The sequence below is a fragment of the Neoarthrinium moseri genome (assembly GCF_022829205.1).
Source record: "Neoarthrinium moseri strain CBS 164.80 chromosome Unknown scaffold6_Wmoseri_CBS_16480, whole genome shotgun sequence".
NCBI lineage: Eukaryota > Fungi > Ascomycota > Sordariomycetes > Amphisphaeriales > Apiosporaceae > Neoarthrinium > Neoarthrinium moseri.
The window spans coordinates 1019293-1044683 of NW_026055120.1; the positions used below are offsets into that span (position 1 = coordinate 1019293).

Genomic DNA, 25391 nt, shown 5'->3' on the forward strand with positions numbered 1-25391 from the left:
TCACCTCTTGCGCGAAAACTTGCAAGTCGAGCCGCCAGCTACTAGAGCCTTGCCTGACCAGCCGGGCTGCTGGCGTCATTGAAAGAAAGAGTTCACCTTGGTCACTCGACCCTTACACGCCGGCTTGGACAAAGGTATCAAAAGGCACCATTGGCTGGTGGTATCAAATCGTATGGAGAAATTGTGACCCGGGGATCTCTCAGCAGCTCCTAATGGCGTGCCCAACACTGCGCAGTGTCAATCTCTGACAGCCTTGTGTGAGGTGACTCGTCATTTCTTCAACGGGGGGGTGACGGTTCTGCAACGAACGGCGGCACCAAGCGGATTGGACGGCTCAAGCGCGGGTCGAGCATCGAGCTTCCGATTTGCCAGCCAAAAAAGAACTTTCGAATCTGGGGATCTAGAGAAGCATGGAATGCAATGTCTTGCAGGAAAACGGTCATGTTTGCAGCGATAGCTAACAGAGTCACTTTAGGCTTGGCACACAGTTACGCTACTGCTCTGCAATGCAGGGCACCGACCGACTTGGCCTCGCACGTTTCTAGAGATACGATCCACCCCCAACCTTTTTTTTTTTTTTTTTTTTTTTTTTTTTTTTTTTTTTGGTGTGGGGGGACCCAGTGCAACGGGTAAAAGCATCAGAGGCTGTCGAGGCGGCTGAGATGCCTCCTGAATTTCAGAGCGGTGTCGGACTGACGGCCATTGATACAAATCGGCTCATGCGCATGTGAGGTCACCGACTGGATTTGGTTCGTCCAGCAAAAAGGGACTGGACGGGAAGAAACAACTATGGAAATGGACGATGGAAACATTGGTGCACCAGGGGATGTCGCCAATTGTCATCGGTCCTGCATGAGTGGTAAGCCGTGTTGAGTCTAGAATTATGAGTCGCTGTCCGAGATGGGCAGTTGATCAGTCCAGATTTTGGGGGACAAGAACACTGCCTCACGTTCCTTCGGCAGAGTCGAACGAACACTCCGGCCGATGCACCCTGTCGATTCCTACCATCCCTGCAATAGAACCTCTGCGTGCCCTGTTGGAACTCAGTTTGACAAGTAGTACTAGTAGCATGACGCGCACATGATAAGCCAAAGCGTAGAGCGGCCTTTTTTAACTTGTCTCAGCGGCATACTACAGTTCTCTGCCACTCTGTCTCGCAAAGTCAATGCAGCTATCCGTTTCGGGTAACACCGCATCAGATTGATTGGTCAAGGTGCCCAGTTCATATTCTGGGACTAGGGGCCTAATTGGCCATCGGTATTCCCAACGTAGCACCGTACAAGCGTGATCTAGGACCTAACTGAGGGTGAGGAGTACCCCGTAGGATGTCAGGCGGATGGGGCCATGCCGGGTGTATTCGAGGTCAGTGAGGCAAAGCGTATGTTGAAGAGGCCCAGCCCCAGGCCAATACACAGACTCGGATCCCGTGATATTGATGGCACAGACTCTTTACAGCCAAAGGCAAGGCTTGGGCCAATCCAGAAGCCCACATCTATGTAATGCCTGATGGGCAGGGTAAATAAACAGGTCTACTTCTTCCACTGGGTTGGGGGTTTTCGCACCGACTCGGTGACTCTCAAAGCTTAGGATTCAGGGCCGGCTCTTCTGGATGCTTTGCTCCAAGTCGATTTGGTTCTATAAACTACAAGTGTAGGAGCGGTTGATTGGTTCACGATGGGTGGGTGCCTTACACCATGCGTTGAGATTGGTGGAGGCGAGGAAAATCTGCCGCCTTCAGTAGCGATGCCGTAGAGCCAACCGGCTGTACTTTGGCGCGCATCCGGACTCGGGAATCATCACCATGGATCACACACCATTTTGCAGGACCAGAACGAGACGGCGGACTGCCCCAGCTCACGCTTGTCTGTTTCAGATGTTGCAACCAAATTAGTCGCATCCGAGTCTCTCGGCAAGGTGCCTACAGACCGCCGGAGGAAAAGCGTGGCTGGTTGCTTCCGGGAGACAACAGCCGCGTGCTCGTAGTCTGGTAGTCTGGCAGTCTGGTTGCCATCAGCGATCAGGGATAGACCAAGACGGGGCCTAAGACATACTACTTAGGATGTGGGAGAGAGTAGAATCGCTAACGCGGCCTGAGATGGTACCGATATGCAAGGCCCGTGCCATCTGTTGTTGCACATAATTAACAACTTCGCCAACTATCATAGGAAGCGGTATTAAGGGAATGCACGCTGGGCTGTGATTTGCGGCTCCATCTGGGCAACTTTCAAGAGCCTTGCCAATCGCCAGCAATGCACGAGTGATGTCGCCACGCGGCTTGGACCCCAACGAACCCGACGGGAGCGACGAAGTATGCAGCCCAAGAATAGAGGGATCCCCCACTCAAAGGACGCAGCTAAGTCCAAGAAACCAGTATAGGCCAGAGAATGGTGCAGCTTGCTATATGCAAGCACCCACGCGTCCATGTCATCGACGAAGGACAACTAGAGGCGTCTTCCGCTAGACACAATGGATTTCTTGGCCATTGCGGCCGCGCCGTCTTCTCGAACGTTGGGTAATATCTCCGGCAAAAGACCCGTTCCGCGTCGACGAATGAAGCATGCAACAGGTAGAGGTTCTTCATCTATCCCTGCCAAACATGAGGCGTCGTCGGGGAAGCACCGGCTCCCGGAAGACTAGCGGGCTGCCGAGGTTGTGCGTCTCTTGCATCAACATTCCGCGTTCCAATGTTCCAATGGAGTTCGACCGCAAACAGCGCTGAGAGTCGGGCTGATGATGAAGTTGAGATGTACCTTCTCGATGCAATGTCCCATTGCAAACAAGCAACTAGGGGGTTTGAGGCCCCATGAGTCCATGATACCTAGTCCAGGGTTCCAAAGACGGCTAGGAGGATACCACGCCATGGTCTCAGAGGACGAGCAACGGATCTCGTGTTAGCTGGTTGCTTTCATTGGGGGGGTTTTATGCACAAAACGACTGGCGCGCCGTGACGGAGCCAAGGCTGGCACCTTCTGCGCCACCATGCGCGGACCGGGACAGTGGCTGCTGCCTCTAGTCTGGCTACCACTCAGTCCAATGAAAGCCTCGTGAATTTTCTTCATCGCCCAGCACTTGCAAGTGAAGCAGAGGCTTACGACACACCGGAGGTTGTCTATACTCAAAACCTCAACGACCAGGGAGACGATACTGTACACGTCGGTTCTCGGGTAAATTAAAATGAAGAGTCGGATTACCGGACTTCTCTTCAAGCAGTGTTGCTCTGGTTGAGGATACCTACGTGCGAAACCCCACCCCGCGCGACTCGTCCCTCCTATGAGGAGCATTGATCTACCTTCGGCTTGTGACGGTGAATCCTGCCCGGCTAGAGTGACTCTATTGGGGAAAGCCGATCTGAACCCGTCCTTTTCCAAACTTGAGGAATGGCCCAACACTTGGTGTTATGATGAAGCAGATCGAAATGATCCCACGTTACCAAGATGGTCTTGGGCCCGACTGGTTGCCCTCTTACTAATAGCATCTACCATGATATAACTTGGCATTCTTGGCGTCTTATGAGTCCACCAGTAGAGCCTTCAGGCTCATTCGGGAAAACTCGGTGAAGAATTGGCGCAGAATGGGGCTTAGGCCGGCCAAGGGGGCGAGGCATGTCCAAGTGATGGAGGTCGGGGAAAACGGGGCTGGACCCCTGCTCCCGTGTCCCGGCACTTTACTCCGCGATCTGGAGCCTCACGTCTTGGCCATGGCTGGGCTTAAGCTTAGTATCGACTACAACCGATGGCGGCGACCCTTCATTTCTGCATACCTATTTCCAATCTCGCGAGGCACGAATCAATATTCTAGAACAACTAGAACAATTGGTTGGCAACGACACGCCCCCGCCGCCGTTCGTGATAATCTCATCACGGACCCAGAATCACGTTTCCATGAGTCGAGAAAACAAGCTCAGTCCAATGGGCGGCCCTAACGCTCGGCCAAATGAAGTAATGGAAACGCTCTCGCAGTACGAGACGGTCCACTAAATAAGCACCACCAGCCCACATCCTGGGTTCGACAGTCTTCATTGTCGTCGCGGCCACGGACGAAAAGAGTTTCAAAATGGGGATTCTTGCCGGGCAGGAGATAACGGCCTGGGTTTCTATAGGGTCAACGTAAAGACAGAGGTTTCGGTGTTGTAACCAGCTGGCCTGGGCGCGGTAGTCGCTAGATCTACACGATGGAAACCCCAGACGCAACGGCCTCGACCGGTACGTCATACAGGGTTGTAGCGGCCAAGATGCTCACTCTTGCGCACATCCTGCAACACCAGATACATTCGGTCGCCCCGGACTGTCTATGAAATGACCCACCTAGGGCAAATTCCATTGCCCGTACTTCGGCGTCCTCCTTGGCCTTGAATTTCCTTTTATCTGTCGGCCGCCTCCCTCTTTGGGCCTTTCCAGCGTTCACTTTCCCCGAACCTTGGTTTCGCTCTCATCTTCCCCGGACTCTTCCCCCCGAACTCGAGGACAGCCAGTTCAACATGGCCGACCACAATGCCATCAACCCCGTCACCGACTCGTCGGATGAAAAATCCAGCGGCTCCAGCGTGAACGGGCCCAAGGGAGAGCAGGAAAAGATGGGCAGGCCAACTCAAGTCCCATCTACTGATCAACGCGTCGGGGAGATAAGCGAGGTGGAGGCCCAGGGTGTGGCTCATTTCAGCCGACTTGGGTGGAAACGTCTTACTGTCGTACTTATCGTCGAGGCCATTGCCCTCGGAAGTTTGAGTATCCCTGCGGCCTTTGCCAGCCTTGGTATGGTCGCCGGTGTCATCACAACCATTGGACTCGGACTAGTTGCCATCTACACCAGCTACATTGTCGGTCAGGTGAAGCTGAAGTTTCCCGATGTCAAGCACTACGCCGACGCCGGAAGGCTGATGCTGGGTCGCGTCGGTTACGAGATCGTCGGAGTCATGTTCTGCCTACAACTGATATTCCTCGTTGGATCTCACACCCTGACGGGAACCATCGCATTCCAGAATATCACAGAGAATGGCACCTGCTCGATTGTCTTTGGTGTCGTCTCTGCCGTCATTCTGCTGGCTTTGGCGGTGCCTCCCTCGTTCGCCGAGGTTGCTGTTCTGGGATACATCGACTTTGTATCGATCATCGTGGCCATTCTCATCACCATGATTGCTACGGGTGTCGAGAGCTCGAATGCCGAAGGCGGTCTGGCTGCTGTCAGCTGGTCTGCGTGGCCGAAGGAGAATCTGACCTTCGCCGAGGCCTTTGTTGCCATCACCAACATCATCTTCGCGTACAGTTTTGCCGTGTGCCAATTTTCCTTCATGGACGAGATGCACACCCCAAGAGACTACGTTAAGTCTATCTGGGCGCTCGGTCTGATCGAAATAGTCATTTACACCTTGACGGGAGCCCTCGTCTACGCATTCGTTGGTGAGGATGTCAAGTCGCCAGCCTTGCTGTCCGCTGGCAGTTTAATGTCCAAGGTGGCCTTTGGTGTTGCTCTCCCTGTCATCTTCATTTCCGGCTCTATCAACACAACGGTCGTCGCCCGTTACATCCACGGACGTATATTCAAAAACTCGTACATCCGATTCATCAACACTAAGATGGGATGGATCACCTGGCTGGCTTTAATCACGTTGATCACCATCATTGCTTGGGTGATTGCAGAGGCCATTCCCTTCTTCTCGGATTTGCTGTCCATTTCTTCGGCGCTATTCATTTCCGGGTTCACGTTCTACTTCCCCGCCATCCTCTGGTTCATGCACATCCGAGAGGGTTCGTGCTTTGCTAAGAAGAACTTGTTGAAGACGGCTGTCAACTTCATGGTCCTCCTTATTGGGTTGGTAACTCTTGCTGGTGGTACTTATTCGGCCATCCAAGATATTGTAAGTGGCAGCCACAAGTCCCTTGTCGGAAAGTTCCCACGTAACTAACAATATTTATAGATGGACCAGTTTGCCGCCAACTCGGTCCGCGGAGCCTTTACTTGTTCGCCGATCTAGACAACGGCCATTGAAAGGGAAAAGATATGTATGCAAACTTCGATACAGTCTCTTCCATTGGAAGCTGTCAGGCCAGATATAGGCGCGGATGTGGTCTGGATATACCTTAAGTAGAAATACTGAAAGGTCTTTACGATGGACGTCGCTAGACGAGAAGCTAGACATGTTAACGATTGAATGAATTGAAATCAATACTGTATTACCACCTTACCATCGGAGGCTGTGACAAATGATGCAATGTGTCTCGATTGATGAACAGGGCAAAGCATGTACCACCTGCGCGAGAGTTTGAGGTAAAAGGGAGGGCTGAATGAACAGATATGGCTATCAAGGGTATCGGTTTATGTTTTTAGATCAATCGACGAGGTCAAGCAGTGCTTCAGCACTCACTAATTCGGGACGGGGGCAGCTCGGATCGACCGCAGCGCTTGCGCCGTCTGTAGATACGTGACATCCAGATTGATACTGTACCAACAAGGGACTTCTGGAAGTGCCATATAGGCCTTCCAAGGGTTGACTAAAGAGGTAGAAAGATGCAGCGGGCAAAGAGTTCGCTACCTCAACATTTTCAGCATGCTGTGCCACCACCCACACGTGGGTCACTCATGTTTCTCAATGCCAGCATTTAGTGGGTAGGAAACTGACGTTGCCTTGAGTAGAACAAAGAGCGGTCTTCCCGCCTGCGCGGACTGGGTATACGAATCAGCGAGAAGATTTACTGCGTCAGCTGAGCATGTCTTGGCAGGTGTCACCGTTCCCTCAAAGATTGTAAGGCATGCACCCTCTGTCTAGTCTGATCCAGTCATGCCACGCAGTCCAGCAGCCAATTTGGCGGCCATTTGATGCATAGGCCTCGTCCGTAGCGAAATGCGAAATGCGAACTGCAGTATCAATGACACAAGCTAGACGCGCTTCTAATCCACCTGCATGTGGTCTTAGTCAAGGAAGGGCATCCTCCTTCCTAGCGATGATAAAGGAACTAGGCAATATAGCGGAAGGTGGGTTCATCATATACGCGTCTAGGCGCCAACTGCATATTGTGTCATTGGTTGGATTTGCGCCACGATGCAAAGAGTAGCGCTATGCCCAATCGAAGATCTACAAACAGATGAATGATGGTTGTCCCATGCATTAGTGAGAGGAAAAACTGTTCTAGTTCCGAGCGATGGATGTAGGATAAAGGAGGGAGAATGAGGCACTTCGAGAGTGGTGTTGGTTCATGGACGATAACCGCAAGCGAGCAATCAACCAGAATGTCTGATATGATTGGGAGTGTGTCAGTATGTTAGCATCACAAGACCTGCCAGGATCGGCTCAGTTTGTCTCATTCCGACGGGTAAGTCTTCACAGTCTCCGATCACCTGCAACCTTATAGCTGAGTGAGCAGGTGAGTAGGTTGCGTGGGCCCCTGTAGACGATATCTTTGTGGATATCGCCAATGCGGTTCGCCGTTGTTCTCACACCCGGTCGAGGCTCTTGTACACTCGCTCTCTGCCATGTATTGTATACCTGAGTCTGGAATGTGCAAGTCAATGGCTCTGGCCTCTCGTCTGGGCCGGCTCTCGCTTAGGCGACTGGAACTAGAGAAGAGGATGATGGTTTCAGGCGCCAAGTCGATGGCCCCTGAACCAGAGGTTCGGAACTCCACAAGGTGGTGAGGAATGTAGTCGAAATGCCGTCGAAATAACGTCGGAATAACCTGACCAAGCTTGTGAACAGGGGAATGGATAAGAGTAACGATCCAAATCGAGCATCGTCAGCCTTCTATGTAGCACCCCTTAACGGTCCCTGTTTCATGAGGAACCAACCCCTGGCAGGTCCGTGCGGATCGCCGCTAAGAGAAATATCAGACATGGCGAACGGACTTGAAACGAAACATTTGCGCAGGTCAACGAGATTGTCAACCGTTTAGCACGGCGACATATCTGAGAGGTTTCCATGTTTCTGGGACGGAGAAACAAGATCGGAGAAATGACACGGCAGGTGCTTATTGTCTCGCCTTATGTTCATCACTATCACCCAACACCGAAGATTTGCCCGGGCCGACATGGTGATTTCAGGTGTCGCCCCACAACACCGACTGTCCGATTACGACCGTTCTGTTCTATACGCAAGTAAAGAATTTATTCTAGCTATTCATTTCTTAGCCGAATCGTATTCCCTGCTCTCTTCTTTCTTTGATCTCATGTGCGGGCAGGTTGTGCGCTTGAAGTAATCCGTATTTGCCTGGCTACCTTGTATGCAAACGCTCGTCTCTAGCAGCATTGCCGAACACAAACCCCTCGTCGTCCCAGCCTAACAAAAGGTGTCAGCGTTACATCAAGAAAGAGCATCGAGCATTCAAACCTGGTTTGTTATCCAGAGATGGGTTGGTCCAAAGGTGCAGCTAAGTTTCCAACTGGAAAGTTTAACAAGTTGCCGGGGTAGGAAGCGGCGCAGATTACGAAACACGAGGGACGAAACCCTCGGGTGGCATCGCAGGATCGTAACCCATGGGAGAATGTAAGCTTCACCAGCTGCTCGGGGGCATACATACAACCTTCTGGCAGGTTTCCCTGCTGCACTGTCGTTGAACAGAAGCGTTCTGCAGACAGGCTCGGTCTTTGGCCGGCTCATTTAAACATGTAATTATTGGTGAGGATACTGCGGGGCCTCCTACTATTGTGCCCAGCTTCTTAAACAGCTATACCTGCTTGCGAGCCAGGTAGATGTCTGCCTTCAACCGAGTATCAGCTAGACCATACATCAGGTTCTCATGTACATCCCGAGGCACCGGTAACCCAGAGACCCATGGGTTGGGATGAGCGCCACCGATCCGCATTGGGATAAGACATCAAACCCGGCTCATTTATTCTCAACGCGGTTGAGACTCCAGGCTCCAGAAATGGTGTTTTGCCAAAGTCGCAATGATGCAGTTGGCGCCAAGGATGTAGGGCGCACGTTGTGACAGGCAATGTGATCCCACGACCTGCGCATGGTTAGGGACATCCGTTCTATTCTCCGTCCGATCTTGCTGGGACCTGCGAAGATCAATGCGCAAAGCCGACAAGGTAAACGTCGAAGGCACGAGCCCAGTGGTCTGGATGGAACAATGGAATGCAGGGCACGGCTGCAAACAGATTGGCACCCTTGGATCACTCACGACTCAGCTCCCCTCAATCGCATGCACGTTGGCCGCAAAGCCGTCGCATTTGCAAGTTCACCTGAGCAAGCAGAGAAAGTACGGAGTATGCGCCGGAGGCAAGGGATGGACTCCGAGCTCAGACCCTCCCTATCTCCATTCTGGCTGGTAACGTGCATAGTTTCCCAAGCCAGTCAATTGACTGGGGTTATTCGCCCGACTTGATCGCAGCATGGCACCTTGAGGCTTTCGATATGGGCAATGCTATCGCTAGACGGCATGATCCCGGGAATGAAGATACATACATCATGTTGTTGACAGTCGTTTTCCCCTTCCCCAGAACAACCATGGAGGGACCAAAGGCAACGCGGTAATCTGGAAAATCGGCTATCCGGCCAGTGAGGGCAGCGAAGGGCGATGGGCATGCTTATCCTAGACTATATCTGTGCGAGATACTCAATACTGGCAAGGAACAGGCGGACGTGGTGACCAAAGGGCAGCACGGGAGCGGATGGGGTCGGCCTCCCATCGAATCAGAGCTGGCGACTGTACATGGGTGCGGCCGTTAACCGCGATGCTCGTGGAGAAGAGCTTGGCCTGCTTGGTATTCAATCTACTGGATGGCCGGGCATCTTCCACGAGACGTGTGGTGGGACCCGCGGGAGGAAGGGTTTCCAATTTCGTCCTCGTCAGGCTCACTGATGACTATGTGGTCAGCGTTCCTTCTTCTTGGCCCAGTGGACTTTTCGATGCTCGCGCCAGCATGGCCGCGAGCCGCTTCTGAAGAGCGACCAGAAGCCACTGGCCCACGTTTCTTCTTGGTAGACCTGAGTTGTGGCCAAGCAAGGCGGCGATGAAGAAGAGGTGTCTTGGGAGGGGCCTCTACTGGCCTTTACTGGTAATTTAGCAGCCTTTGCCGCTCCCGTGTGGGGATTTGTCTTCTGGTAGCGCTCCGCAGGGAATCTGTACCTGCTCCCAAACTTCGAGCCGGTCTGGCAAAATGTGACCCTGGGTGCGAATGTGCTAAGGTGGGTGTTTGCCCGTTCGGCGTGGGAACAGCTGCACGGTGACAATAGTCCCCTCCTCCTGCTGCTCACTTACTCACTCACTCACTCAGGTGAGGCGTGGCGGCACGGAAACACAATGAATACCACCTTACCGAAGCGGGCAAAATACTATTCCTCCTGCATGTCCCAGGTCCAGGCTCGCCGCTGAGGTTCTTGCTGCAGACGGTGGACCCTGGTACTGGGTCTCACGCGAGGCCCCAGCTCCATTGCTCCATCGGTCACGATCATTCATGAGAATCCGTCCGCGCCATCCTGGGCGCTGCAGCTGGCACTAGGCCGGAATTAAGTTATCAACCTTGTCGAGCACGGCCGCCCGTTGCCAAAGTGGAGGAGTCCAAGTAGTTAGTTAGTAACTTGGTAACTGCTCCGTATGTAGGTACGCAGATGGCAGCCAGGGGAGGGGTCTCAAGGGTCCCTCTTGTTGTTTCCCGTGGGTGGCACAGCCCACACCTCTTGTTTCTTCAGACCCCCATCTGCGCCTTTTCTAGCACGGAACGGAGAGTCCCACCGTAGATGGGTTTGTATACTGCTTTTCCTTCATGTACCTACTACGACTGGGGTATCCATGGCCATGGCTTGAGGCACGCCTGCCCAGTCCAGCCTCTCCCTCTATCTCTCTCGCGTTCTCTTGTCTCTCGGCAATCTCGACATTATAAAGGTCAAGCCATTGCCCGTTCCTGGGGCGGCTCAAGATCAGGACATCATCTCATTCTGCAGCCTCGTATCCTTTTCGATTCCATTGCTTTTTATATCCTCTTCTCTCGTCGGAACAAGTGAGATCCGTACTGCGGCGGCTTTTTGAATGCTACCAATACTAGTCGCTTAGCGAAGCAACCTCATCTCCACCAACCACTCTGTTTCTATTCTAAGCGCCCGCGGCCACGCAACGGGCCATCGATCATTTTAGGGACATTACGGATTACACCTGCCATACCTGACCCGTGCCGCCAGGATTTCTACAGCAGATATAATATCTTCTTGTGTGGCCTCTTGCTCCCTCTGCTAGACCCCTCTCAGATCTACCCTGTACATACATACCCAAATCGACCAAGATGTTGCCTCGAAGTGTGCTCGTCTTCCTCTCGACTCTTGCCGTTGCTTCTGCTGGCCCTTTGAGGAAGAGATGCAGTTCTGTACAGCCGTCAGCTACCGCCCCGCCGCCTGTAGCGACGTCTCCTGCCGAGGAGGCAGCCTCCCCTACACTGCCTCTCACTGGTGGTAAGTTTGCCAGGCGTCCCATGCTATACAAAGTGGTCAACATGTGCTCACACGAATTACACCACAGCAGCGACTGAACTCCCTGCCGCCAACGGCACGCTCAAGGCTATTGTTGTAGGACATGGCATTCAGAACTACACGTGTAGCGCAGCGGGTGCCAACGCCACGTCCGGGGGTGCCGTAGCCGTGCTCTACGACATCACGTCGCTCTACACAACCCTCACAGAGGAACAGAGGGCGAAGCTTCCCGTCGATCTGCTTCACAACACCGAGCTGCCCCTCAACCTCGCGCCCACCAGCAACAACAAGTATGCCGCTGATGTGGCCAACCCCTACAAGCCCGATGCGGACGTGCAGCTCGACGGTCTCTCCGCGCCGCTCAAGGTCCTCGGCCGTCACTACTTCGACGCCTCTGGGACCCCCACCTTTGATGTGTACGGCGCTGGCGTCCTGTTCAAGGGCGCCAAGCTCCACAACGTCAAGGCACCGTCGACTGCGGATGCGGGTATCATGAACACGGGCGCCGTCGACTGGCTCCAGCTCAACGACAAGGGCTTCTCGGTCGGGCTGACCGAGACGTACCGTGTCGTCACCGCTGGCGGAAACCCCCTGGCCTGCACCGAGGCCCAGCAGTCCTTCAGCGTCCCGTACGCCTCCCAGTACTGGTTCTACGATTAAGAGGCCTGAGAACAATCGCCTGATCATGACAAGCATCACCCATTGGAAGGGTAACCGGCCTGGAAAGCATCTTGAGTTGAAACAAGGCATCAAGCGGCGTTGGAACATTCATTCGATTTGCATGGCTATTTATGGGACGGCTGTCGAGCATACAGACAACCTGGGGGCTTTCGGGACTGCTTCTTCACTTCGGAATTGTATTGAGTTATTTGGCTTGGAGATACCCGGATGACCAAAAAAGTTTGGTATTTACTTGCCTCGAAGCAAGCTTGGGAGTTAGGGGTTCACTTTCTGGTTTATATAGACAAGGTAGAAACTTTTGTAATTCAGGTCAGTCTGCACATGACCCTTGTTGTCCAAGTCCCTTGTGATGCGCGGTGGCCCCTGATAACATGTAATAAAGCTGCACGATGTGGACTTATTGTGCGACCTGGTATCTTCGGTGTATTAAGAGTGTTCGTGAGCGTTTGGCTATCTTGCGATGAATGGGTCAGGCCCCGGTCTAGAGAGATCAATTTATAATACATTTGTCATGTCTCATGCTATGGCTGGCGCGTCGTGTCTTAGACACGGCAAAGTTGACGCACGGCGGGCTGTTGTTGCTTACCCCAAAAAGTAGGGGAGATCGGTTCAGATGGAGTGACATGTATGGCTGTCAGAATTATGGAAACTTGCAGTCAAACGTTTCTCAGGTTCTCTATATCATGAGACCACGGGGCTCAGATTGAGCCATGTAGGCGGCTTCAGAGGCGTCATGGTCGCTCCTTGAATCTTTACCCGGAAAAAAAAGTCTTGAATCAATTCTTTGTCATCGCTGTCATTCATGATACCCATTAAGTGATCCTGACTGTATTCGAAAATCTTCTTCCGCACATCTTTTAGCCCCCAGGCAACCTACGATTCTGGGTAGGTTGGGACCGTCTATCGTCTATCCAGTCCTCCCGCCAGCTCTTCTTCCAAGCCACCCATCTGGCCAGCGTACTCTTGTGGCCTGGGGTCCTCGCTAGTCCACTGCTGCTGTCCACTAGGCATAGGCACTTGGCTGGCACCGGCTTGCTGCCCGGCACCGGGAGCGCCGCCTGATGCTGGCGCCGTCCTGACCTGTTGTCGGAAGCGGTACACCTCATCCAGGATCATCTTGCGCATATCGCCGACGTCATCGACGACCTCGAAATCAAAGTTGAATGTGGTAGGGCAGTCGGGCTCGTCCGTCTCGTCGTGCCAGATCTTAAGGTAAGGGTGCTGCAGGGCAGCTTCAACGGAGATGCGGGACGACGGGTCGAATGCCAGCATGCGGTCGAGGAGATCGAGCGCGTCCGGATTGGCAGTCGGGAACAGGGTCTGGAAGGGCTTCTTGGCCATGTAGGGTAGGTTTCGGACGTATTCCTGGGCTCGGGAGGAGCCGATGCGCGAGAGCGTCTCCTCGTTGGGTGTGCCGAGGATGTGGAGGATCTGGTTTAGCTGGTCGACGTAGTCTCTGCCCTTGAAGAAGGGACGGCCACCCAGGAGCTCGGCGAGAATGCATCCGACAGACCAAACGTCAACTAGAACAAGTCAGCAGCTGTGGACAAGGACCAAACAGTCTCCCTCCCTCCCTCCCTTCCTCCCTCGCTGGAAGGAGTCGGTGCCGTCAAGGGCTACATACTAGCTTTGGTATAGCTCTGGAAGCTCAGCATGATCTCGGGGGCGCGGTACCATCTTGTAGCGACATATTCCGTCATGTATCCGGCGTTCTCCTCGGGATCAACGGAGAAGCCTCGGGCGAGACCGAAATCGCAGATCTTCAGCTCGCAGTCGGCGTTAACGAGCAGGTTGCCGGGCTTCAGATCACGGTGTAGCACGTTGGCCGAGTGGATGTACTTGAGACCGCAGAGGATCTGGTAGATGAAGGACTGGAAGTGGGCGTCGGTCAAGGGTTGGCCGGAACGAATGATGGCCGCCAGGTCGCATTCCATCAGCTCTGCATTTCAAGAAACGCCGTCAGCGATTGCCCTCGGTCTCTCTGTCTGTCTCTTCTGTCTTACCCTCGTACAGATAGGTCTCGTTGAAGTTGTCTGGTCGGGGAATGTCCATGTCGTAGAGACATGTTATCTATAGCGCGGATGCTTCTCGTCAGCTTCTCGTCCTGTATACCGCCCGGGGACTATCTGCACTTCTGTGATCGTCGCGCCCGAACCCGAGCGGCGGTACGGCCGTGGCAAGGGGAGGGCGCATCGCGGGGGTTTGGTCCCTCGATAGCGCCCGGATGAGGGACGGAGGGAGGGGGCGGGGCTCTGCTCACGTTGCGGTGGCCGCGGAAGTGCTGCAGCAGCTTGATCTCGCGCAGGGCGCGCTTGGCCAGGATCTTCTTGCTGAAGACATTGGTGACCTTCTTGATGGCGACGCCCTCGTTGGTCTGGTTGTTCACGGCGGCGCTGTCGGCCGGGGCAGGCAGTCAGTCAGCATTGCGCATCGAGCATGGGAGCATGGAGCATTGAGCACTGGCGATGCCCTCGTCTTGGCATGGAGGGGTAAGGAGGATTTGCTGGTCAGCCAGCGTTAATGACTTTAGCGCACGTACCAGACGATACCATAGGCTCCCTGGCCCAGCTCCTTAGTGACCGTGTAGCGCTCGTCCACGATAAAGTCCTGGTTGAAGACCTTGAAGACCTTGCGTCCCTGTAAGTCGGCCATGTTGTCGGGCCCGCGTGTCTCTGCTGGAAGGGTAGGGCAGGGTGCGGTAGGTGAGGTATTCTGGTTTCTGTTATGTTTCTCAGGCCGGCTGGTTTGCGACGAGGACGGCAGGGCAGACGCAGACTGGGCAGCGGGCACTGGGCAGTCGACCTCCCGGGGCGGAGGGGGGGTATCAGATGCCAGGCGCAGGCGGCGGCTTGTGCAGCGCGGGGCAGGGAGAAGACACAGCGAGGCTGCCCGTGGACCCGTTGTCACCCTAAGGCACGTACGTAAACTGTTCAGGGCGAGACGGCGGCGACGGCTTGACGGGCAAGCGAGTGGAGGACGGTGGACGGTGGACGGTGGATGGTGGACCTGTCCGAGTGCCAGACAGAAGATACAGTGGGCCGAGCACGACAAAGGAACCTTGTCGAGCAGCGACAACAGCCAGAAAGCTAGCGTAGAAGCGGGGGAATGCTTTCGAAAACGGGAGTCTCCGAGTGCGCGCGCGCGCCGTAAGTTATGTGTAGTTACTTGTCTCCCAGATCAGGTTGAGCAGGCCGAGAAGCGGGTCGAGAGCGGGCTGATGCTCAGGGATGGATGGTATAGGCGGGCTCGTGTTGTTTGTTGTTGTAGTCGTAGTCAAGGCCTGGCGATATGCTGTGTAGACGTCGGCGAGAGGCACAGAGACACAGATAGAGACACAGGCAGAGCCAGATAGATGGAGGAATAGGATGGGAAGAGCAAACAAGTGAAAGAGAAAAGCAGGCGCCGACAGTGGGAGGAGGGACGTCGTGTTATCAACCAAAGGCAGGCAGGCTATGCGTCTTCAGAAGATCGCCGTAAGACAAGCCACTCGGGTTTCGTATGTCTGTCTAATATATCTGACGACCAAGGATGACAACGGGGATCTCAACGTCAAGAGGCAGTGCGAGGCTCGGCTGGGATCGTTTCCAGTACATATACCTGACCTCGATAGAGATAGCTGGAGCGCATCCATGGAACATGAACGGATACCTAAGGGATGGGGATTGGAGGGGTGGTGGTTAGTGGGCCACGGTACCTGCTTACCTGGTACCTACTGTAGGTAGGCAGCCAAGCAGCCAACAGCATCCATCCATACCCAGGTAACCATCCCGCTTAGCTCAGACTGACTGTCCGGGTTCCAGTGGAGAGAGGCTTGCGTCTCTCTTCCACAGGAGCTGCATGTGCTGTGCTGCAGCTTGCATCTTTTCTTCCTCGTCTGTGGCCCAGCCTGCCACCCCTTGTTCCTCCTTGAGGCTAACCGGGTCCCTTCGCCTCTTTCAGGGTTGGGCTCTGGGTCACGAACTGGATTTCCATTACATCTCATCTCATCCCATCGCATCTCATCTCCCTTTTGTCGAGCCGGATGGCCAGCTTCTCAGGCCAGTCGCAGTGTGGGCAGCACAAGACATCGTCCCTAGGGGGCACCCAGCAAGGCCAGCAAGAAGCCGCCCAGGTGCCGTGATTGTGATTGGCATAGCAAGGTACGGTACGCAGATGGACAAGCAGCCGGCGAGCAGGCGGGCAGGCGGGCAGGCGGGGCTGTACTATGATGGTGGACAGCACGAGCGCTCCCCCCCGCAAGATCGCCCAACGGCCGCTGTAGTTGGTCGACATTCGAGACCCCTGGGCCCTCTAAGCCCGGCGCCAGATCTCATCCCTAGCAGTCTAACCGCTGGTCGAGTTTGGTACGAGCCCTGATTGGACCCGAGTCTGTCGTAACCGCGCAGTTGTCGAATCCGTACACTGCCAAATTACCAGCGTCTTGGGTACAGTGCCTATTTCGGAACTGCCTCCCCCCTCCAACGACTTGCCTGCCTAAGGGTTGCTCTCGTTGGACTTGGAACCTGCGCGGGACCGACGACGCATTGGGTCGGATCGAACGGAGCTTGCATCTTGCTATTCTAAGAAACGAAACAGCGTGGGCTACATAGGACCTACTTACCTACGTGGAAATGGAGACCTAACCTGGACCCGCCGCTCAAGTTGCCCAACTTAATCAATGGGGAACATACACAGCACCTGGATAGTGGTTTTGGGGGCTGAGTTGCGGCTGAGCCACAGACCTTGGCCCCCAAAAATATCTCTGCAGGCCTTGTCCGTTCCCACCACCGATGGCACATAGCCAAGTGGCATACGAACTTACTTACACACTTGGACTGCCCCAATGCATCATCGACCTCGAACCCGTTCGTTGTCCCAGGTAGCTTGTGTTGCCGATCCTCGACTTGGGTTGCACGGCTTTACCGCCTGCGCTTCCCCCTTCCGCTTCCGCTTCCATCTTCGCGTCAATTAGTGGATGACATTAGAAGATGGCCGCGCCCGTAGTCTTCCACTAGGGCTGACTGGGCTGCATAGTCTGCTGAATAACTCATGTACAACGCCGGTTCGGCTCTTTCCGCCGCCTACACACTAACTCGGCACTGCATCTGGCATTGACTTGCTACAAACCCCATGGCGCTCCGTATAGGCGAGTCTCTTACCAAAGTTCAACGTACGCGGAACCAAGGCCACCAGCCGAAGATCGCAGCAAGGCTTGGCATACAGTTAGCGTTGGTATTTCTTCAGTGAATCATGTGCATGTATACATCGCATCAACAATGAGTGAGGTGGAGGGATGAGGGGGTAAATACGCGTTTGATCCCGATTTCTCAACATTGCTTGGTATTCCTGAAACCTGACCTAAAAGGCTCCGTGGTCAAGTACAGATGCATGACCCTCCTGTAGTGCCCCCGAATGTACGTAAATGTTGTCGAGTACTTCTAGGTCGAAATGTGTAGTAGACACAGGATGGAATAAGCCCTTTCCCTATGGATTCACCATTCTGAGACAGATGTTCTTGTCATACCTTGTATTGCGAGGCTTCATGATAGTTCACTTTCACCGGGGGGAGGGGGATGGGGTTGTCGGACCAATATAAGATATTCAAGACATATTGAACTTGGTGCTAGACGCCCTGGTAGCTTTGCAACTCGCCAGAAACCGTCCCAAGGCGACAGTACCATGGAACGGATATGCATCGGACTGACAATCCACGGAGTAACCATCCGCTAAGATCCCACGCGCCTCACCAGATTTCTCAAAGCAGCTCCAGACACGCCATCAAACTCTGAATGAGCGATCGTGCTCTGGCAGGAAGTTTCAGTCTGCCCAGGCGGATATCACAGTTTTCAACCGCACGACTCAAAAAGCACGGCCACCTTCGTGAGTTGGCCATCATCAGTCAATGTTCTCGGGGCGTTTGTGAAAGCTCCATCGACAGAATGTAGAGCTCAGCCGGGAGGGATGGGAATGCAACCCGGGTTCCACGGACTCTTGTTCTCTTCTCACGAGATAAGCCACATTCACATACCCGAGCAAGTTGATTCTGAGAACTACCCCTAAGGTACCGTTCTCAACTCTCATCAGTCGAAATCGTGACATGCACTGATGGGCGCAATAGACACGCAAAACATTTCACACGTAGCCACTCTGATTATGGACGTCTTGCAAGTCTCCGCAAAACTGGACCAGGAACACTGCTCTGAGGGGTCCGCTGGTATTCCTATATCCAAGTCCTTGTTATGTGTTTCCGGGAATACTTATAGGAATAAGCTGAAAAGTTATGGCAGTGGCAACCTTTCCAGCCTCACACAATGCTACAGCACAGAAAGCGTTATATACACAACACTGAATGCGATTAGTGGGATGCTACGCAGGTCAAGATCATGAGAGTTGGCTCTACGGTTGCCAACTGCGGCAGGTATATTCCTGATGCTGATAGGGAACTATTCAAACCCAACCTCATATCTGTTCTTTGAGTTTATGACTTTGTGAAACCTCTAGAATGTGGCAGTTCTTCATGTTCGCGAGTTCGCAAATTTCTGTGCCAGTCAGATTGGGTGCCCCAGATACCGCCGAAAAACCCTATGCTTGGGCTAACTATTCGCCAAGACTCACAAGTCATGGCTTCCGAGCGTCTTTAAGTATAGGAGATGTGAGGGCAAATGCCCGGATGTGATGCTATCTGCTCCCAGGACAAGTGTCTCATTGCCATTTCGTTTGCCACCCTACCATCGGTGAGTTATTTGTTACCGAAACGCCCTATACCTCAAGACTCTAGATCCTGAGTCACACGTCTTTCTGTCTAGTATGAGAGCGAGAATCTCATGTCGATGTCTCTCCAAGAGTGAGCAAATTTGATATATTACTATAGCGTTTTAGATAACAGGTTGAACAGGCCGGCTCTTGAATCCTAAAGCACAGTGAGTAGTATGCGACACTCTATTTTTACGCTTGTATCATCGTATAGTTCGGGTGGCACTCTTTAAAAAGTAAGAAGTCCTATGATTATCCAGAGACCACAACTACTCTTAATGTTGTATTGCTGCTAGAAGGTATAAATTCAGAAGGCAAGTTAGGCAAGGCTCACAAATAGTCCTGTCTGGTGCAGTACAGTGCATGTGACTTTCTTGATGTTCGGATAAGCTTTGGATATAAGAATAATGACAAACGGGCTGATATTATGGAATAGTCAATCTCGCCCTCGAATGCACCTAGACTGATACACTCCCGTTGCACCATGTTCTACAGCACCTTTTAGCATGTAGGGAATCGACACATTGCGGGCGTGGGACTTGATACCGTGCATGTTGACAGACTACAGCTAAATTTGATATGTGTGGAGTTGTCTCGTGTGCTCATCGGTTTGGTGGGCAAGACTTGGCTCACACGGGCTGTAGAAAATGAGAGCTTCACTGCTGTGGGTGCTGGAAAACAGTTCCGCCTCGGACGCTGCACACGAGAGGGTATACTGCAGACTGAGGAATGAATCCCCACCAGCCAAAAGATTCTATAGAACATTCTACGATGCTGGACCCCTCACGAGTAAGCTGGGCCAGATTTCAGATCCTCCCTCTTCTGGCAGCTTCGGGGCCTCTGATTGGCTCTGCAGAGACAATGCGTGCATGCAGGGGCCCCGAGCTTGGCGGCCCCGGTGGCCACCCATTTCGCGACCGCACCCTTGGGCTGTGACGCAGAGCGTGTTCTCTACCTCGACGCCTGATTGCTCGACAGGTCAGAGTCTGGATGGGAGTCATCGATTTCACTCTACGCGTCACAGCATCGTCTCCTAAGCGTGATTGTGCGAGTGGAGGGACAGGCTATGGCTCTGATTGCTCGTGCCAAGCAGGAGCGGGTATATGTGCACGATGCTAGGCTCGGTGGTGTGGGTTTACTTGTCTGCGTGTGGGATGCCAAGGCAGAACATCACCTCGAGCTGGGTAGATATAGCTAGATGAGCGGATGTGGATTTTCTGTTCGTTCGATACTTGCGGAAAGGCTTCACCACCCATCCCCCCCTTCCTCCTGGTTTGCCTGGCAAGGCTTTCACTTCCCGTTCTTTGCTTCCGACAAGCATGCCACCCGTGTAAGAGAACAGCTTCAGCAATTTGCTCCTTGCACGCGGCCTTACATTTTATTGTCTATATACTTTGATTTCGCAACGCCCAGGTCGAACCGTCCAAGCTGCTGGATCAGCCATAATATTATTTCGTTGAAAAATCTGCGGACCAGAAAACGACAGTCACAGCACCATGCTCAAAATGCAAATGCTCTTGGGTTTCCTCATCGTCCTCGTGACTCCGTTTGCGCATGCCAATCCTTTCACGATGCCGGTCCCACGACCGACCCGTAATTCGAGCACGCCGGCATTTCCAACCATCGTCAACTCGACTGCAGCGGCGCCGACGGGCGTTGTCCCACCTTCGGGGCGCCCGACTGGCCACTGCCACCGCAATGGCACGGCGACGGTTTCAGTCCCCAAGGTGACGCCACCTCCGGCCGGTGGCTCGTTCTTTGAATCCCTCGAGGGTGGAGGTAGCGGCGCGGCAGTGGTGGCCAAGTTCAGACAGACCACATATTGGAGTTGCGTCACATGGCCCAGCACTGTTCATTGCGGGTGGCATGAACCCATCTTGGACGCGAGCATGAACTCTGGGGATAGACGTAGCAGTGAGAAGCCGGCAATCTGGGCCAGGTTTACTGCTGTGGTAGCGGTTGGGCTGATACTCGGCACATGATCCGGAGGTAGGATTCCGTTTCGAGAGGCGTGTCCATCGGAAGATGCAGGGAATCGCTCCTAGGTGGAAAAGTTATACATCACCAGCTGCTGGTAGCTGAGCGATGGCGTCTGGCGCAGGCATCATGTACTTTAGGCGGTCGGGGCTCGAGCGCACAGTGTATTGCGATGTCTGTATGTATTAGAAAGTACCCAATGATCGTTGGCATCGAAGAAGCCACAAAATTTTGGACGAGAACACCAGCAGAGTTTACAAATCCGACTCGAAGGCTTGTCGAAATGGCAGAGATTGGCGAACTGCACCAGAGACCAAGAAATGACCACATATTGCGCAATGACACACTCAAAAACCATACGTGACCAGGAGAACACCGTTTTCATATGCTATCGAGGAATGGCAGAAATCATGGAATTCGTTCCGTCACGCCTCGAGAAAACACCCAAGTCTAGCCTGCCAGGTTCGATACCGAGGAAACCGGCGAGACCAGCTGCGTATGTGTGTACCGACCGATGGATCCGAATGTCGTCATCAAGTCGTATAATGCACAGATGCCAGCCACAAGCCAATGCCGAGAGCCATACCCACTCCGCCAAATGACCAAACACCCTTGAGAATTGCGATCCGTCTATTTCTCCTTCTTCGCCTTGGCACCCTTGACCTTGGCCGTGCCGCGGAGGGTCTTCTGTCGGTTCTTGCGCTGCTTGCCTGTGCGGGGGAAAAAACACGGTCAGCTGTCCGCCGGTAGAGTAATGATGCAAAGGGTGGGTCGTCAGTCACGGGGGGGAAAGAGGGGAAAAGACATACGCTGCTGTCTTGATGCACGCTCGGGCTTGGTGGCCAGGCCAACTCTGACCAGTCTGTACTGGGGCTCGAACTTCTTCATGGCCTCGGGGGAGTCGTAGACGAGAGCGAAGCCAGTGGTCTTGCCACCACCGAACTGGGTGCGGAGGCCGAAGACGGAGATCTGGTCCTTCTGGGCCTTGTACATGGTGGCCAGCTTGTCACGGAGCTGGTCCTTGGAGATGTTGGGACGGCTGGGGTGCAGGATGTCACTGTGAGGACGCGGCAAATGTCAGCAAGTCATGCTCGTCACAGGGAGATCTGGCGCGTTCATTGCGTGCCGTCCTCGCACGGCCCCCGCGTACTGCCACTAGGTTGCCCGCCGCTGCTGCCGAGATTCGTTGTCTTCGTCGTCGTCGTCTGCCGCCCATCGTCTTCTCGGGGGTGTCGTAGTCGCAGTCGAGATCCAGGGCCGGGACCCGATTCCATCGCGCTTGCCATCTCTCATCTCTCAACGGTTTGGAGTGCACCAGCCAGACGACGGACGGGCGGAGACGACGACGCAGAAAACACACAAAATATATCGGCGGGCGGGCGTCGGGGGTCCTTGGAGGGCGGGAGGGCGTCGCACGCAGCGACAAAACGAGGAGGGGGAGATGGCTACTCACACGACCATCTGCTTGCGGCCCAGCAGAGGGTTGCGGATGAACTTGCGAGTTCGCAGGGTGACGGGGGTCTCGGAGTCAGCCATCTTGACGATCAATCAACAGTCCGTTGGGCGGTGATGAGCGATCGTTGTCGAGTGAAGATGCTGGGTGGGCGTTGGGTGGTGGTGGTGATATTTTTTTCGATGGACAGACCGAGGGGACAGACAAAGACCGGGTCTTCTTCGCACACAAGCGAGCAGGCACACACACACACACAAACCAAATTTGCGGAGCGGTGGGAGAGGCTAAGGACCAGGTGGGTCCCTAAAGGGTCGTGGGCCGCGAATATTCCGAGCGAGCCTCTGCCCTGGCCCGTGCGCTACCGTGGGTTTGGCGAGCAAAAAGCCCTAATTCTTGCCTGTCTTGGGCGTCGCCTGTGGCTGTGGCTGTGTGTGGCTTTGGCTCTGCGATTCCCCAGTCAGAGCCAACCTGTGCAAAGTCTTAGCCACAAGGCGGCCGTAGTCGCACGCCAAGTCATTGCACATGAGTTGCATTGGAGACGTATGTACGTTACAGCACCTACGCCAGGACTTCGGCGATAACAGACTGCCGCTCTGCAGTGTCTCTGCCATTTGGCGCCTGGAGCAGACGTACGCAGGGAGTGCAATGGGTTGATCGACCCGGCCATTGGTCCTCGAGACGTCCCTCATCTGTTTTGCCTTGATCTGTCCGTCCACTACAGATGCCCTGCTCGGCTGCGACTTTGCCTTTCCCTTTCCCATCATGACTGCCGGTAGCCCAGAGGATGGCCTGCCAGACACCAACACCGCTGTTGCTCGATTTTGTCGCCAATATCTCCAATTGGAATTAGAACGTGACCTCGACTACCCCCCGGCAGACCTTCTTCGTGAGGAACATGTCCAGTCCTACCTCTACCGGCAGCTGTTCGCCGACGGGGCCCTGGCGCATCCTCCACCTCCTCGGCACGAGTTGCGGGTTCTGAAGGAGCTCACCTCCAGGATCGAACGCAGTATAGATGACTGGGAGCAACACGTAAGGATCATCATCTCTCTCCATCTCCCTCTGTCTATTTGGCTCCCGGTCCTTGCCCCGAACGGCACCCCGTAGTGTGTCCTATCCCGCTTCAGTCCATGTCTGACTCCATTTTCCAGGGAGTATCGGACGACTTGATGGGCCGTCTGTCTGAGCTTCTCGCATCCCCCCTTTCCTCTGAAGTAGATGCCGCGCAGCAAAAATCCTACGTTACATACTCCCTTCCTAGTCTTGACACTGTCCTTGATCCCCTGCCTCAGTCGCCCCATATCACCCTTCTCGAATCCCGCAATCTCATATCTGCCGGCGGCACCACGGGCCTGCGGACGTGGGAAGCTGCTCTCCACCTCGGTCAATATCTGTGTCAGAATCCTGCTCTCGTTCAGGGCCAGGGTATCTTGGAACTAGGCGCGGGCACCGGCTACATTTCCATCCTTTGCGCCAAGTACTTGTCACCACGTCAGGTCATCGCCTCCGATGGCTCAGACGATGTCGTCGCCAACTTGCCCGACAACTTCTACCTCAATGTTCTTCAGGGGTCCCCGTCGATCTCATCCATGGACTTGAAATGGGGCTACGCGCTCGTTGGAACTGAAGAGGCAGAGTGGAATGGCGGACGGCCCGTTGACCTTGTCCTCGGGGCCGACATCACATATGACGAGAGCATCATACCTCCCTTGACGGGAACCATCGAGGAGCTGTTCGACTTGTACCCGGCTGTCAAGGTCATCATTGCCGCTACCGAGAGGAATCAGAAGACCTTCGAGGCGTTTCTGAAAGTCTGCGAGCAGCGGCGATTCAAGGTTCATGAAGTACGCTTCGATCTGCCGCCTAGGGCTTCCCAGACCGGCCCTTTCTACAATGACAAGGTGCCCATCAGGATCTGCGAGATAGCCCGGGACTGATGATGCACACGTGGAAGGATGGACAAGCTAGTAACCGATCAGACAAGGGCAGAGCTTCCCGCTGTTATTTCGCCCTACAAATCCACCTCGGCAGCGGGGAACACGGATACAACCAGAAGAGGGTATCTGTTAAGCAACAGACCAGTTGGACGCCCTACGACGGACGATGAGTCGACAAGAACGACACCACTGGCATATGTTCTTATCTCTCTCCTGACTGGGCTGCACAACAATTTCTACGCTCCTTCTCCCCAGGGTTGAGCTAGCACCAGTCCTTCATTACCTTTCATCAGCCTTTGTTCTCCCCGGAGGTCGGTTTCATGAAGGAGATCGCGTCAAATTGTTCATATACGCAACCCCTAAAGTCGTGACATTGTCCTTTCAATGATGCGAGGCAATGTGTCCCTAAGTCCATGCTTCTACCCAGATGGGCGAGTAGAACTGCTGAATTCGTCTGGTTGCGAGATGGTCTCACTAAATCTCCCAATCACTACGCGATGTCCTTGGAGTAAGCATCCCATTGTGCCCCGCAGGTGCCAATCCCGGATCGATCTGGAAGCACATTGCGGACTCACTGTCCATCCAGGGAGCCTCATACTTGCTCAGCGGCATTTCTGCGATGCTGAAAATGTCGAATTTCAGCTTGTTCACATTATCAGCCCTGGGGAAATCCGTTTCTCAACTCATACGGGTATCATGAAGGCTGTGCAGCATAGATACAACACTGTGAAAGCACTCCAAAACTAGGAAGACTTTGTAGCAACCCATCTGAAAGACTCAAGAAGGAGCTTCTTTGACGAATGGATTCCATAAGGGGGCTGGCTATGGAACACTGCTGGCGAGACCAATAAAGATCCTCCTGGGTTTTCTCTGCTCATTCTGAAGCGAAAATGGTTCCTGAGGGACATATATAATTATGAGACAGCGTCTAATGTGTTCACGAAGCCGCTATGCTAATGTACGCCACATAGCAAGGTATCTAGAATGCCGATGACCAGGCCAGGACCTCCTAGCCAAAGTTTGAAAGACTGGTTTTCATCTTTAGAGCTCTAGCTCATCTCAGCCGCGAATGTCTGGGTTATCATTGGGTACTGAAATAGACGTGCTTCGCCAGAGTACTGGATTCAGTTCGCAATCCGTCGGCCTGAGCTCTTGAAAAGACGTAGTGCGGAACACCGCACTTCTTCTGCAACCGACGCAAGCTACAGTGGATCAA

At 53.9% G+C, this 25391-nt stretch overlaps 6 protein-coding genes across 6 annotated transcripts; 4 read left to right on the forward strand and 2 right to left on the reverse strand.

Moving 5' to 3' along the window:
• Positions 1 to 4477: 4477 nt before the first annotated feature.
• JN550_002907 (uncharacterized protein) lies at positions 4478 to 5971 on the forward strand (the record flags this gene model as incomplete). The annotated part of the gene is made up of 2 exons (XM_049314252.1): positions 4478 to 5854; positions 5915 to 5971. The coding sequence occupies 2 exons, from the start codon at positions 4478 to 4480 to the stop codon at positions 5969 to 5971; spliced, it is 1434 nt and encodes a 477-aa protein (XP_049175432.1).
• A 5240-nt stretch (positions 5972 to 11211) lies between these two features.
• JN550_002908 (uncharacterized protein) lies at positions 11212 to 12055 on the forward strand (the record flags this gene model as incomplete). The annotated part of the gene is made up of 2 exons (XM_049314253.1): positions 11212 to 11377; positions 11445 to 12055. The coding sequence occupies 2 exons, from the start codon at positions 11212 to 11214 to the stop codon at positions 12053 to 12055; spliced, it is 777 nt and encodes a 258-aa protein (XP_049175433.1).
• Positions 12056 to 12976: 921 nt separating this feature from the next.
• Positions 12977 to 14728, reverse strand: JN550_002909 (uncharacterized protein; the record flags this gene model as incomplete). Its single annotated transcript, XM_049314254.1, has 4 exons — positions 12977 to 13599; positions 13701 to 14015; positions 14246 to 14469; positions 14616 to 14728. 4 exons carry the CDS (start codon positions 14726 to 14728, stop codon positions 12977 to 12979), a joined length of 1275 nt encoding a protein of 424 aa, XP_049175434.1.
• A 5585-nt stretch (positions 14729 to 20313) lies between these two features.
• On the forward strand, positions 20314 to 20790 carry JN550_002910 (uncharacterized protein; the record flags this gene model as incomplete). Its single annotated transcript, XM_049314255.1, has 1 exon — positions 20314 to 20790. The coding sequence occupies one exon, from the start codon at positions 20314 to 20316 to the stop codon at positions 20788 to 20790; it is 477 nt and encodes a 158-aa protein (XP_049175435.1).
• Positions 20791 to 21415: 625 nt separating this feature from the next.
• On the reverse strand, positions 21416 to 22321 carry JN550_002911 (uncharacterized protein; the record flags this gene model as incomplete). The annotated part of the gene is made up of 3 exons (XM_049314256.1): positions 21416 to 21495; positions 21595 to 21842; positions 22239 to 22321. 3 exons carry the CDS (start codon positions 22319 to 22321, stop codon positions 21416 to 21418), a joined length of 411 nt encoding a protein of 136 aa, XP_049175436.1.
• Positions 22322 to 23000: 679 nt separating this feature from the next.
• On the forward strand, positions 23001 to 24175 carry JN550_002912 (uncharacterized protein; the record flags this gene model as incomplete). Its single annotated transcript, XM_049314257.1, has 2 exons — positions 23001 to 23270; positions 23390 to 24175. 2 exons carry the CDS (start codon positions 23001 to 23003, stop codon positions 24173 to 24175), a joined length of 1056 nt encoding a protein of 351 aa, XP_049175437.1.
• Positions 24176 to 25391: the final 1216 nt, after the last annotated feature.